The sequence below is a fragment of the Miscanthus floridulus genome, chromosome 7 (genome assembly GCF_019320115.1).
Source record: "Miscanthus floridulus cultivar M001 chromosome 7, ASM1932011v1, whole genome shotgun sequence".
Lineage (NCBI taxonomy): Eukaryota > Viridiplantae > Streptophyta > Magnoliopsida > Poales > Poaceae > Miscanthus > Miscanthus floridulus.
Window position 1 is genome coordinate 29,844,464 of NC_089586.1, and position 14,507 is coordinate 29,858,970.

General features: G+C 45.3%; 2 protein-coding genes across 3 annotated transcripts; one reads left to right on the top strand and one right to left on the bottom strand.

Annotated features, from left to right (window-relative positions):
• Positions 1-4,066: 4,066 nt before the first annotated feature.
• Positions 4,067-8,961, top strand: LOC136466789 (uncharacterized). The gene is made up of 13 exons (XM_066465293.1): positions 4,067-4,197; positions 4,323-5,026; positions 5,128-5,330; positions 5,417-5,614; positions 5,700-5,771; positions 6,125-6,220; positions 6,506-6,585; positions 6,676-6,751; positions 6,825-7,035; positions 7,267-7,460; positions 7,538-7,643; positions 7,728-7,817; positions 8,029-8,961. The coding sequence occupies exons 2-13, from the start codon at positions 4,435-4,437 to the stop codon at positions 8,763-8,765; spliced, it is 2,655 nt and encodes an 884-aa protein (XP_066321390.1). The 5' UTR covers positions 4,067-4,197; positions 4,323-4,434; the 3' UTR covers positions 8,766-8,961.
• A 2,793-nt stretch (positions 8,962-11,754) lies between these two features.
• On the bottom strand, positions 11,755-13,504 carry LOC136466790 (zinc finger A20 and AN1 domain-containing stress-associated protein 8-like). Of its 2 annotated transcripts, none has more exons than XM_066465294.1 (2): positions 13,347-13,504; positions 11,755-12,616 (listed from the first exon to the last, which is right to left on the bottom strand). In XM_066465294.1, the coding sequence occupies exon 2, from the start codon at positions 12,601-12,603 to the stop codon at positions 12,088-12,090; it is 516 nt and encodes a 171-aa protein (XP_066321391.1). In that variant the 5' UTR covers positions 12,604-12,616; positions 13,347-13,504; the 3' UTR covers positions 11,755-12,087. The 2 variants fall into 2 exon arrangements, with proteins under 2 accessions (XP_066321391.1, XP_066321392.1); XM_066465295.1 differs by having other exon boundaries at positions 13,341-13,466.
• Between the last annotated feature and the right edge of the window lie 1,003 nt (positions 13,505-14,507).

Here is a 14,507-nt window from a genome sequence, read left to right on the forward strand (position 1 = left end):
CTTCTGATTGAATCTCTCTTTGACATTTAGTACGCAAATAATTCTTATGAGGGGTTTGCTACTTGAATGCTCTAGCGACATCACGGTCACCTCTTCCCGGTCCAAGCAAACACATCTAATAGGCTATTGACGGTCTCTACAGCAAGAATAATCCATCAACTTTACCTGCATTTATCCTTAAAACCGAACATCAAGATAGGTTTAGAGGTTTTAAACTAACGAATTCCCCAAGTCTTGGTGAATATTTATATGCAGATTGATTTATATAGAAAATGGACCAAAGCAGGCCAATTAGAAGCATCCAAGGATTCATGTTTACTTCATAGGATCAACAGGCCCATCGTCATACACACCAAGTATATAAACCGACGTCAACAAGTGTGCGAACCTGCAAAAACCCATTCAAGACGAAGTGTAGGACCCACCTACCAGAGGGGGTGGCCCACCTATAGAGGGGGTCGACCGACCCTATGGGTAGGTTGGTGTTGGCATTTCTTAGCGCAATCACCAAGTGTGGAGATGGAATCCATTCCTAGCAATGGCACTAGAAATACATGTTGGTATTTCTTAGCACCATCACTAAGATTTGGATAAATCTTAGCAACGCCGCCAAGAAACACCAACACGATAGTTCTTAATGATTACAAAAACAATATCCGCAAGCGCATGGATCTATCATTGTAGCATTTTATCCGGAAGTATTCAAGGTATCGTTATTTATATTTTCTCAAAGGAAGGCATAGTGTAAAGAGTCTAGCATGGATATGAACAAGATTACATGCTTGCATAGTGAACCAAAGTTTATAACAGAAGTAAACATGGTATATTAAGGATAGTGGACACACACTTAGGCCAACCTCAATGATAAAAGAGAAACAAAGAAACAAAGAATATTTCTAAGCGGAGCAGGCTTGTTCTAATATAGCCATGCTAAGAACAGTTGATGATCATATAAATTACATTGTTAGAGCTAGATCTAAGTGTAAGATGGACGAGGAGATCTCTAGGAACTGGTCTGCCAGCGCATGGGAGACTTTAGCACTCCTACACAATACTAGAACATGGGGGATTACAAGGGACAGACATGGCTGTCACCACCTGTCGTCTACCCCTCAACCGTGGAGTATTGTCATATCCGAAGGTTCCCGTACACCCAGGCACCATGCCCGTGTACAAAGAAACTATCCATATCCCCCCGGACTCTGACTCTATGGATCGACAAGCATACGACATGGGCAAACCCGAAGGAACGACGAACCGCCACCTCAACTTAGCCCTAATTATAATCATACAAGTTATATGAATGATTAAGCATAATGTTTTACATGTTAAATTCATAACATAGAAATTATATGCTAGTTCATATGTTAGGATTATAACACGAAAACTATACTCTAGTTCAATAGCACATCTATATTGATAAAATCAGAGCAAGACTTTGGAAGAATTCTTCATAGTATTCATACCAAGATTTCTCTTTTCTTTCAAGGAGCCAAGCTCTCCTTGATAGCTTTGCTTGCTCACAAAAGACTACTAAAAAGTAAAAATACAAGAAGTGGTAGTGAGGCGTGGGTTGAAAGAGAGCTCCATCCATCCTTTTATACATGTTGGATGTCGGTTTTGGGGGTGGAAAAATAGGAAACTATCCTATACCGCCTCCGCATGCCGCCATGCAACCGCCAGAGTGAGGTGGGGCCGAGCGAGCTTGGGGGCGGTGCGGCCACACCCTGGGCTGGCCCGTTTGCCACCGCCTTGCTCTGGCAAGCTCCTGGCTGGGTCTGGATGGCTCCCATGTAGGTGCTTGGCCTAGGTTTGATGCGTAGGTGGGCCTTCTTCCTTTATTTTCTTGCGCATTTCTGCTTTACGCTTTCCAAATTACGCCTTTTGTTCATATTTCATATGTATCTCATGTATGTCTCCTGCAAAATACCAAGTCTCCAATACATGTGGAAGTATGTTAGTAGTAAATGCATATGTGTTATAAGTTTGTTTATTTCTCCTATTTTGGATTTTAATTGGCGGTCGAATTTGGTCGTTAAGGACCACCAACAGTCGGCCGACCTGTCCTATGGGCCCCAACCCTCTGCCCCGCCTCGTGCACGTCTCTAAGATCTATACCCTTGATTCTAAGGTGATTTAAGGTCGGTTTATCCAACGGTGGTCGAGGGAAGTAACATGGATCGATGACATGGCGCTGGCTTGTAGAAGGCATATCGCAATTCAAGAGAAGACTAATCCTCTAGAGTAGGATTTATTTTTTGTACTTAGAAAATAGTGAGTTAGAGAGTGAGGGAAGATTTTAGAGGAAGCACCGGGTTTGTCGGTGCTATCTTTATGGCTTGTACCTTGGCGGATTCAAGATCTATTCAAGCCTGCATTCGAGACAACTCTAGTAATTGTTTTCTGATTTAAAGTAGTTTTGTGCTTTGATGTTCATTAAGATCACAACTCGTTTGAGTGCTTTTATCCTAGCAAGAATGACTTAAAGTAGTAATCGTTAGTGTAAGCGTGGTGCTTAGACTCTTGGTTACTTGTGGATGCACCCTACATTCTGGAGCGTGTGGTAGGCCGCGTGAGTGGCAGTCACGTTGGTTCTTTGGAATCCATCTCTCGTTTGTAAGACTAGTAGGACCCGTGTTGCGACGGAAGAAGTAAATTTTGCTATACTATTCATTAGCAATGTCCCTTGGTGAACATGCACTAGAATACAACACTAACTTAAGTTAGAAGTTAAAAGCCTTAGAAGTCCTCTCTATACTCTTTTCTATCCTAATCTTGTTGCTATTCCTGGTTAAGTTAGATTGTAGTTAAACTCACACGTTTGCCTATGGATACGATACTTTGAATACTTCGGGTGGAAAGCTACTACAATATCCGTGCGCTTGCGAATTTTTCTACGTGCACCCACAGGTGTCAATATAGGCCTGCCAGGCTAGCCTCGTGCATGGCAATTGTGAAGCTAGAGGAAATTGAAAGGGAATACACTATCTTATGGGTGTATAGACTTTTATCATGGAGTGTGCATATATAGTGAAAATTTAGTCATTATAATTGTTTTTTTTAATTTTAGGAGGTGCATTGCCACCCCCAGTCACACTATAGCTTCGCCCATAGTGCATGTTATTTGTCGTCACAACTCCTACAGATCGGCAATATTTCCTCCGTCATATCGGATAACCACACGCCGCAAACAAAATAATGTCAAGAGATATACTTATAATAATACATCCCCTCATATAGAATGTAATGGTTTCTCAAAGTAGACTCCCCTTTTAACCATGACTGATCTATTTGTCAGTCTTCAGGTTGGCAAACCAGAGTACGTACAAACTGCCACGGTCCAATCTTTCTGAACGTGAGTAACATCGTACATACTGTGACAGTGGCACACGACAATCGGTCAGTGCATTCCTAATGTCGACAATCTGAGGAATGCGTGCATAGATGGATGCACCTGCCTCCGAACATCCAACAGATAAGGAAAACGGGAGAGCAGGATCGGTTAGATGCCATGCATGTCCAGCATGCAAAGCGAACCAGAGCCGGCAAATGGATGGCATGCCATGCCATGTCCTGCAAACGGCAGCAGCGTGCCGAGACCAGAGAGACGGCGAGCGGCGCACGGCCTTGCCGCAAGTGGCCTCGCAGAGAGCGGTTGGGTTCAGCTCAGGTCATTCTGGTGATCCACGATTCCATGCACAGAACGGCCGTCCAGGTTGGTTGTAACCTGACGCATCATCCTCTCTCCGCGGCTTCCGTTGCGAGCTCCGGCAAGTGGCCATCGTTACTTCGTCAGTGTAGGATTGCTCGCCACTTCGCCGAGTAGAGGAACCGAACGAAAGAGAAAAGACCTGCGTGGCGTGCGACGTGACGCGGACGCGCCACTCGCCGCCGTCGCCGTCGGCGTTGCGGTGGTGGCGTGCAAGCAAACAAGCGTCGAGCGGTGGCCAAGCCAATGATGGATTGGAACGGGCAGGCAGATAGAGGACCCTGATGATGATGGCCTCGGCACTCCGCACTCAGCTATTTTTTTATTAATATACGAACACGCCGATTCGACACCGACACCTAAATTTTAGTTATTACCGATCAAACACCCCCCTGAATCCGTCCCCTCCCCCCGATGTCAGTCGTTCAGCATAGTCCGTAGTCGGTCCACTTCGTCCATCACTATCAGCTTGTGAGGAGAGGAAAAAGGTCGTCTTCTCCAATCCTTTGGTTGTCTTGCCAGTGGCTTTCCGCGCAATCCTTGGCTCACTCGACGGTCGTTTGATGCGTTGTCGCCATTTCTTGATGCTTCTCCTCTTCGCGCTTGTCATCAGGTATTAAAAGGTCTGGTTGTGCTGAAGGCTTTCGCTAATGCCGTGGGTGTCCATCGACTGAGGAGTGGGTGGTGGGTACTGGGTACTGAGCGGTTCTTGCAAGAAAGGGGTCATGGCGCGAGCGCCGAGCGTGCCGGCGGCGACGGCGGTGGGGATCGTGGTGCTGCTGGCCGCCGCCGCCGACTTCCGCGGCGCGGAAGCGAAATCGTGCACGAACGCGTTCCCGGGATTGACCTCGTCGCACACGGAGCGCGCGGCGGCGCAGCTGCGGCCAGGGCCGCCGGCGACGGCGCTCCAGCCCGTCGTCCACGGCCACGACCACGACCACGAGCAGCACCTCACCCCAACCGACGAGTCCACCTGGATGTCGCTCATGCCGCGGCGAGCGCTGCAGCGCGAGGAGGCGTTCGACTGGCTCATGCTCTACCGCAAGCTCCGGGGAGCCACCACCGCCACCGCCGGCGGCGCGCCGCGGCCCGGGGCCGCGGCTGGGGCGTTCCTCTCCGAGGCGTCCCTGCACGACGTGCGGCTGGAGCCGGGCAGCCTGTACTGGCGAGCCCAGCAGACCAACCTGGAGTACCTGCTCCTCCTGGACGTCGACCGCCTCGTCTGGAGCTTCCGCAAGCAGGCCGGCCTGACGGCGCCGGGGACTCCCTATGGCGGGTGGGAGGGCCCTGACGTCCAGCTCCGCGGACACTTCGTTGGTGCGCCGCCGGATCTCCGTTTGGCTTCGATTTGGAGCATTTACCCAGAACAACCACGCAGCTAGACTGAATTTTCAATGTCTTGACATTATTCTTTTCAGGGCATTACCTGAGTGCTACTGCAAAGATGTGGGCTAGCACACACAATGATACTCTCAATGCAAAAATGTCATCGGTCGTCGACGCCCTCTCCGATTGCCAGAAGAAGATGGGCACAGAGTACCTGTCGGCCTTCCCGTCAGAGTTCTTCGATTGGGTTGAGGCCATCAAGCCTGTCTGGGCTCCTTACTACACAATCCACAAGGTGAACTGGTGAAGGGGTGTTTCCATTACTACTTCTTGATTAATATGTAAATGTCAAGTTGAGTGAATTTAATTTCCGGTTTGCAGATTATGCAAGGCCTTCTTGATCAGTACACAGTGGCTGGGAATTCCAAGGCTCTTGACATGGTGGTAAAGATGGCTAATTATTTCAGTGACCGCGTGAAGAATGTCATACAGAAATATAGCATTGAGAGGCACTGGGAGTCTCTCAATGAGGAGACTGGTGGTATGAATGATGTTCTCTATCAGCTCTACACGATAACGGTAAGATTTGCTGTTTGTTACAATTGTAGCATAGATTAATATAGTTATGTCTAGCTGATATGCTTCCTTTCTATTAATTGGGCAGAATGATCTGAAGCATTTGACGCTAGCTCATCTCTTCGATAAGCCATGCTTTCTTGGGCTGCTTGCAGTTCAGGTATGCTGAACACTGATCAGGTTTCCTAATTGTGAATCTTCAGCTGTTTGGTGATAGGTAGGGATTATTCATGTCTAATTTACAATAAATGACAATAACCAGCTTCGTCTTTAACTATGTTAAGACCTTTGATTACTAACTTCAATCTAATCGTTTTATCATCCGGTGGTCACTGCAATACTACATGTCTATACATCAAACACATTTTTAATTATGCCACCACCCTACTGGTATTATCATGAAAACTGAACTTGGTTCCTAGTACTAGACTTTATCGATTGATTTAAACTAATGTTCCTCTTGAAGGATTTTCATTAGAGTGATAACCTTCGTTTGTATGTGTTTCATTTCAGGCTGACAGTATTTCCGGCTTTCATTCCAACACACACATTCCAGTTGTCATTGGTGCGCAAATGAGATATGAAGTTACAGGAGACCCTCTTTACAAGGTAAAATTCAATTAAATCTTATTATTAGCGAGTTGACGTTCTTATCAGTTTCGATTATGATGTTGGTTACTGTTCATAGGGTAACAAGTAGACTATTTTACTTTCTTCCCATAGAAGTATACTTGTTGGCTTAAGAAAATCAAAGATATGCATAACTCTTGCTGTTATTTGTAAAATTTTGAGTGTCTACGACTCTGCATCTGAAGAAGTACCAACTTGTCTTCTTTTTCTCATTGGTTCTGTGCCATTTGGGTGAAGCTGACCATAAGCCTCATTTTGAAACAGCAAATTGCGTCATTCTTTATGGATACAATAAATTCTTCTCATAGCTATGCAACTGGTGGCACATCTGCTGGTGAATTCTGGTATAACTTCTAGGTGCCTGATTTACTGATGTCCATAGTATATAGACAACTATATTTCAGAAGGAACTTATGCTCTTAGCTGCTTTTCAGGACTGATCCAAAGCGTTTAGCTGGGGCTCTGAGTACTGAGAATGAGGAATCTTGCACCACCTACAACATGCTTAAGGTTGACAATCATCAAACCACCTAAAACATATATTCCCTTGTTTAGATATGTGTCATATGCAGCCTATGTGCAGATTTCTCGCAACCTATTCAGATGGACAAAGGAAATAGCATATGCAGATTACTATGAAAGGGCATTGATAAATGGTGTTTTGAGCATTCAAAGGGGGACAGATCCTGGTGTGATGATTTACATGCTACCACAGGCCCCTGGACACTCTAAGGCTGTGAGTTATCATGGTTGGGGTACAAAGTACGATTCATTCTGGTGTTGTTATGGGACAGGTAATATAAAAAATCACCAACATCTATCTCTGCTGACTTGATGTGATCATTCCACAGTAATTGGCTGTGCTTGATTTCAGTCAACTGTTCCTCTTATTTTGATTCCATAAGCTGAAGGCAGTGTCTAGCCCCTTCATTTTTAACCTCTTTACTTTATGTCTGTTAAAATTGGGGTTGCAATTATTTTCGAGCTTATTGTTTGTTTCAAAATATTATGATTTCCATCTGCAGGTATAGAATCCTTTTCAAAACTTGGTGATTCTATTTACTTTGAGGAGAAAGGAGATTCGCCTGCACTCAATATCATTCAGTACATACCAAGTACTTACGACTGGAAAGCAGCTGAGCTTACTGTTACTCAGAAAATCAAAACCCTCAGCTCTTCTGACCAGTATCTTCAAATCTCACTCTCCATTTCTGCAAAGGTTATTATTTTCAATTCTGTATATGTTAAATCAGATAAAACATGTGCAGTCAGCACATTTGTTTTCTATTTGTTCAGACAAAAGGTCAGACTGCCAAATTGAATGTTAGAATTCCGTCATGGACATTTGCTGATGGTGCAGGAGCAACTTTAAATGACAAAGATTTGGGGTCGATATCTCCAGGTAAAATCATTCTGTTGTCTAACGTTCAAATTACAATTGATCTTCTTAAGGCCACTTCATTACCTGATCTTATTCTGTGGGCAGGATCTTTCCTATCAATCACCAAACAGTGGAACTCAGATGATCACATGGCACTACGGTTTCCCATCAGGTTGAGGACTGAATCAATTAAAGGTAACTCATGAAGCTTCACCTAATCCAAGATTGAAGGACGAATTGGTTAACTTATCTCATACATTATATTTCATCATGATAACCAGTGGTTGTAATAAAATACATAGGACGCTCGTAGAAGTAACAGATTTTGCTCCCATGTGTGCTAATATTGAGATTTTTATATAGCGAGAATCTTGATCTGAATATTAACTGCTAGCTATCCCTTCAGATGACAGACTGGAGTATGCATCCATTCACGCAGTCCTGTTTGGGCCATTTGTTCTTGCTGGCCTATCCACCGGTGACTGGGATGCAAAAGCTGGCAATGGCAGTGCAATTTCAGATTGGATCACCACTGTCCCTCCAGCACACAACTCACAGCTGGTAACCTTTACACAAGTATCAAATGGGAAAACATTTGTCCTCTCAAGCGCAAATGGGACCCTGACAATGCAAGAGCGACCTGAAGTCGATGGCACTGACACCGCCATCCATGCGACATTCAGGGCACACCCTTTGGACTCAACAGCGCTGCATGACATCTACAGAACAACCTTGAAGGGAGCTTCCATTCTGATCGAACCATTTGACTTGCCAGGAACTGTGATTACCAATAACCTCACTCTATCTGCACAGAAGAGCACAGATTCCCTCTTCAGCATAGTGCCCGGTCTTGATGGAAACCCTAACTCGGTTTCCCTTGAGCTCGGGACCAAACCAGGATGCTTTTTGGTGACAGGCATGAATTACTCTGCGGGGACGAAGATTCAAGTCAGCTGCAAGAGTTCCCTTCAGAGCATTGGTGGGATACTCGAGCAGGCGGCGAGCTTCTCGCAAACTGACCCATTAAGGCAGTACCATCCAATCAGCTTTGTTGCGAAGGGGATGACCAGGAACTTCCTCCTTGAGCCATTGTACAGTTTGAGGGACGAATTCTACACGGTTTACTTCAACATCGGGGCCTGAGTCCTGAAACTTGCACTTGCAGTAGAAATAATACAGAATAAATAATGGGCGGCCTTTTTCTTCTCATACACAGTAGCTTAGAACAGCCAATGAAAGAGTAAATGAGTTGTTTCGTGTGTATCCCTCGCATATATTCACTTATGTGAAACCACTTATTATGCAATACCAAGCAATTCATACCCCGTTTCTTCGACCATTTGTTAAGGAAGTTATTTGTGATGATGTGGAAACTTTTTATTAAGTAACGAAGTTATTTTTGCTGATGACTACACCATTGATGAGTAACTGAAGGTGCTTTGGTTCACATTCAGTATCTGATTCTTGGTAACTGAAGGTGCTGCTAAAATGTTTCATCCTGCAGTGCTCTGTTGTCTCATGAATCATGGCTGCTATCTGACTTGTGGCAGGGTAAAAAAATGTCATTTGGGTATCTGATTTGCATCTAGATAACCCCTGGTTAAGGCTGAGCATTGCAACTGTTTTCGTCAGGCTGTTCTATAGTATACTGAACGTAGTTAACAACAACTAGGTCCATAAAATACGTCTACAGCTACAGAGATGGGAAGGACGACAAAGCTGAGATCCTATCCATTCTCCCACAAACAACGAAGGAATCTCACGGCGATCTGACTTCTCTATCATTGCCTGTATTCTTTAGGTGTGTTTGGTTGGCTGCGTAGGGGCCTAACTAGGCTTGCGCAATGCAAATTTCGCTTGTTTGGTTTCCTGGATAGGGGTGTAAGCCTGGCCCAACTGGTGCAGATCGGAGGCCGTAGCCAGGCTTAGGCCCCGTTTAGATGTGAAATTTTTTTTTGGCTTTTGGCTACTGTAGCACTTTCGTTTGTATTTGGTAAAAAATTGTCTAATTATGAACTATTTAGGCTTAAAAGATTCGTCTCGCTAATTATGGGCAAACTGTACAATTAGTTATTCTTTCTATTTATATCTAATGCTTCATACATGTGCTGCAAGATTTGATGTGACGAAAAATTTTGGATTTTGGGTGGGACTGGGAACGCTCCCCCCCCCCCCCCCCCCGCGTGGGATCTAAACAGGGCCTTACACAAAACCCGTCGCTCGCCCGCCTAGGGTTACCGCTCACTCGCACTCGCACCCACACGGTCACCCGTCGCAGCTTCTTCCTCTCATACCTCGCTTTCGCGCCGCCGCCGAAGTCGATTCCGTCGCCGCGGAAGGCGATTCCACCGCTGCCGAAGGTGAATCCGCCGGCCCGCTGGTAGATCCGGACGCAGGGCTTGTTCTCTCCCTTTTCCTTCACTCGTTTGCCTGATTAATCTGTTGTACTTCTTGTTTGTTTCGGATTAAATGTTGCGATTTATTAGCTGTGGATCTGAAGTTCATTGTCACTGGTAGTGCATCCCTTGATTTCGCAACCTCTGATTTGGTGTTTCTTGGTTGCTCATCCATCTTATTTCCCTGTCGTACTTTTTTTTTCCCCATTGTTGGTTGTCCAGTACCAAATGTCCATTACGGTGGGACTAATTATGTGTGTGTGTGTTTTATTCTTAGACATGGATCCAGCGACTAGACGTCGAAGGCTCATTATTAGGGGATTAGCATTAGTTGTAGTGGTTAGTGCCTGGATTTTTGTAATATTTAGGCGCATGTCCAGGTATAGGCCCTCAATTTCTTATGACCCCTTATCTCAAAGGGACCAAGAATGGGCAGCAAACCTAAGGTTTATCTACCATAACAATGACAACAACTGTGTGGAGTTGCCAATTTGTTGATCATTTGTATGACTACCTGCGCAAGTTATGTTACCAAATACCCCCACTTACAAAGCGTAAAGGACAAGGGGAGGTCCCGTGGGAGGTAAGATCACCGCTGTAGGGAGGGGTGAAGCCAACGAAGCAGAGCCAGCAACAACCAAACACGCCAACCTCTGGTAAGCCAATGCAGTTCGGGCCTAGAGCAGGCAACCAAACATAAACCGAGCCAAACTTGGCTAGCGTAATACAACCAACCAACCAAACAGACCCAACTTGCATTGCAGTAACCAGGCCAAACCCACCCAGGCTACTTGTAGCTCCCTAGGGCAGGGAAGGCCAAGCAACCAAACACGCCTTATATCGCCACAGCTGAACACCCGGCAGAAGAGTTGCTCAATGTTCCCATCATCAGCATGTTCGGTTTTTTGTTTCAGCCAGAGTTTATCAGCCAGTCAATAGTGTTTTTCTCTCACAACAAACCAGCACCAGCCGAGCTTATCAGCCTAGAAACCAACCAGCGAACATGCCGCATATCTAAAGAGACCCACCAACAAATTGAGGGAGGAAAATATTTCATGCCCAGCACAAGAATATTATTTCGTACAAATCATTATCTTCTTTGCAAGTGACAATCATACAAAAACAAGTTGTTTACACTTGTTCCAATTCTTTGCAGGTGACAATCATACAAAACAAATTTCGCGTGTTCCAATCACATGTGGAAAGGCGAGTTGCATGTTCCCAATGTACACGCTAGAAAGATTCCAGAATATGAAATGTCCCTTTGCAGCCTTGCTTGAGAATTCAATTTGCCTAGTGGCAACATTCACCAAGCAATTGTGCTTGTGCAGACTGTGTAATGCAGATTCAGCATACCCAACCACCAAGCTGGATCCTGATACAAAATCACAGCTCTGGAACAAGTATGATTTTGAAATGCAGCGTTCATCAACAAGAATCCTAGTTCATTGCACCCTTGAATCTACATCCCCTGTAACAGCTAAATAAATGCAAGTAGGTTGCTTCCTCAGAGAACAACGAGTAAGATCAGTTGATTTGGTCAATAGCTTCACATATGAAATAACATAACATGAAGTGAGCACTGGTCTGGGAACCGCCATGATCCCCTCTCAGCTTCTAGTCCTATGAATGAAATAGCAAGTGCACAATAATTCAATGCAAAGCGGTTAACTGAATGTTATGTTCAGCTGGAATATCACCAAAAAAAATATAACCAGAAATATAATTGTAAGAAATATGGCAGACAATTGCTGATTACTATTACTGATTGGAATTTAACACGCATGAGACAATAGTACATTACAGAGCTACCTAAATGGGAATGCCACAATACCGACCCAAAACCACCATGAATAACTGAATAAGCTTACACGACATAGCCAACACGCAAACCATTTTGGACTTAACTGGGGATGAATTCTTGCAGCTGCCAGGATGCTGTGTGCATCACAGTATTGAACCTCGGGAGATTTGACAGCAGACGAGAATGGGAAGTTCAATGATAAAGCAGCAAAGATGCATGATGAACTCTTGCAGATCGCAACCATTTCGCTCCCCCAATGCCTGCCTCAGATCTTGTCAAGCTTCTCCGCTTTCACCACAGGATTGGCCTTGGCAATCGCATCCCTAGCTGCAGTTCGATAGTCGAACTGGCAGTCATGTTTGTCGGAGTAGCGGTGCACCGAACAGTATATGTTCCCGCATCGGCAGTTAAATCCCGTCAACCCAACACGCTTCCTGCAGGTTGCGCACCTGTTTGGGCCTGCCTTGGCCTTCGGGATTACAGCAGCAGCCTCGCTGGTTTCAGCTACATGCATAGGCTGCACAACAATAGTTTTCTCCTCAACTTGAGGAACTGCCACATCTACATTTGCAGCAATTACAGGTCCTTTCCCACCATCACCGCCATTGACAATGCTATCAATAGAGGAGGCAGCCAGCTGGGCCTGCTCCTGCTTCATTATCATCTCCTTGTGGCACTTGGAGCACATGTTCATGGTGGCGGCGCTGCCAAAGAAACCGCAATTATTGATGCATAGGATTGGGCCCTCCGGCTGCTGGCAGCCCGCCTCCTTGTGTTCCATCACTGACTATAAGCTGCACATTAAACAATCAATGCCACCTTAGGAAATATCAATCGTGGTAGACGAAATCACGAAACAAGATCCTAATTTTCAGGAAGATAAGTCACTATCGCAAAATATGCTGCGCAAATACAGATCAAACCAACTTTTTAAACGAATCAGAGCAATATATCAAATTCGAATCTCTACAAAAACATAAAAAAATTCCCCAAGGATGTAAATCGAGAACAGCGCGCACCAAATCTGCCGCATAATTTAACAAATCCACCGCTTACAACTACATACACACGATTTCCACCATAATAGAGCACTTAAATCACTAGTCACTAGCTATTAACAGCGCTATAAACTTTTAAAAAATCAGGCAAAATGGACCGACAAATCTAATCATGACAAAGTGAGAAACAACCTTTATACAGTTTTTTAATAAAAAAATAAGAAGCAAAAACGCGTTTTCATTTCCCCACCCAAGAGAACAAGAGAAACCACCAACCGAAAGCCAAATCAACCCACGAACCTGAGAGCTCCCGTCTCCTTGACAATTCCCAGCCCGCGAAATCCCCGTATCCGACGAATCAACACCACCACAACCCCTTCCCCCACCCCCCCGCTCAAGAAAACCGCACGAATCGATCAGGGGAGGGGGACGCCGAATCGGGCCCCGAGAGCCATAGATCAAGCCTTCTCTACCAAATCCAACAGGAAAAAACAAGCACGAGATGGGGAACAGAGCAAACCCTAACCCTGCGCGAGGCGGACGCGGAGGCGGCGTGCGTGGATTGGAATCGCGAGGAGGAGCTTCGAAATGGGGGCGTCGTCGGGCAGGGAAGGTGGGGGAGCCAGATAAAAAAGGTGGAGCCGACGGGAAGTTACTTGCCTGTCCCTGGCGTTTCGAATTATTTGCGGTTGGTGGCGTGGAATGGTCTGGGCGAGGTGGGGTGGGCGCCGTCCGATCGTGGTGGGGGAGGACTGATGGACGGATGGGATGGATGCGGCTGTGGATTTTCAGTGAGGTCCCTGCTGATTGCTGGTTTACAGGAAGAATGGCTCTCTTTTTTTCTTTCTTGATGGGGAAGGAGCGTGGTGTCCTTTTTGCGTGGTGCCCTTTTTTCTTATAGCATGTTTGGTTCTAAATAAGTCATCTACTTATAAGTTAAAAAGTGAAATAAGTGACTTATTTTGTTAAACACCACCAACTTATAAGTCACCCCTGCTTATAAGTTTTAAGTTGGTTCACCCCTGCTTAAAGTCACCCTTTTCACGTGGGGCCCACATATTTAATGAGCTTATAAGTCATCTACAACCAAACAGACGTGACTTATAAGTCACTGGTTTTCAGTCACCTGACTTATGAAAACCAAACAGACCCTTATTATTAAATTAAATGGTGTGAAACAGGTTGCTTATGGGGAGTAATTGGTTTCTATATTTTGTGAGCCAAAAGTTAGCAAATGTAGAAAATCAAATAATCATGACTTTCTTGATTTCAAATTAAGTCATTCTGGCTTTTTCAAAACAATTTACATCTATGTGTAGTAAAGGCTATGTATTTAAAATAAAATAAAATAACTTACAATTTAGAATTTATGGAGTATCTTATTATAGGTCTGATTGGGCGCTCGTCTGCTAGAAGGGTGGCGCAATGGCTTGCTCATTTGCACGGAGCGTTGCGGGTTCGGAAGAAAGGTGTGGTGACCTGCTCACCTAGGCCAGCTAAAGGAGGGGTGGGCAAGCCGCTCATCCACATTGAGTGGTTGTGTCGGGGACCAATAATAGGGTACCTGAAGAGGAGGAGCTGATAACCATCAACATTGATTCATCCAAGTAGTCAAGAGCGTGACTACAGCTCCAACCGACCCCTAGGTGCGCAACGGGCTCCGCCTCGCCCGACACCGAGGTCGCGG

Bases quoted from the DNA above. Each gene is read 5' to 3' on its own strand.
- LOC136466789 (XM_066465293.1), top strand. From the start codon at position 4,435: ATGGCGCGAGCGCCGAGCGTGCCGGCGGCGACGGCGGTGGGGATCGTG. The intron at 5,772-6,124 runs GTATGCTGAACA...GTTTCATTTCAG, and splicing joins TTGGGCTGCTTGCAGTTCAG to GCTGACAGTATTTCCGGCTT. The intron at 7,644-7,727 runs GTAAAATCATTC...TTCTGTGGGCAG, and splicing joins TTTGGGGTCGATATCTCCAG to GATCTTTCCTATCAATCACC.
- LOC136466790 (XM_066465294.1), bottom strand. From the start codon at position 12,603: ATGGAACACAAGGAGGCGGGCTGCCAGCAGCCGGAGGGCCCAATCCTA.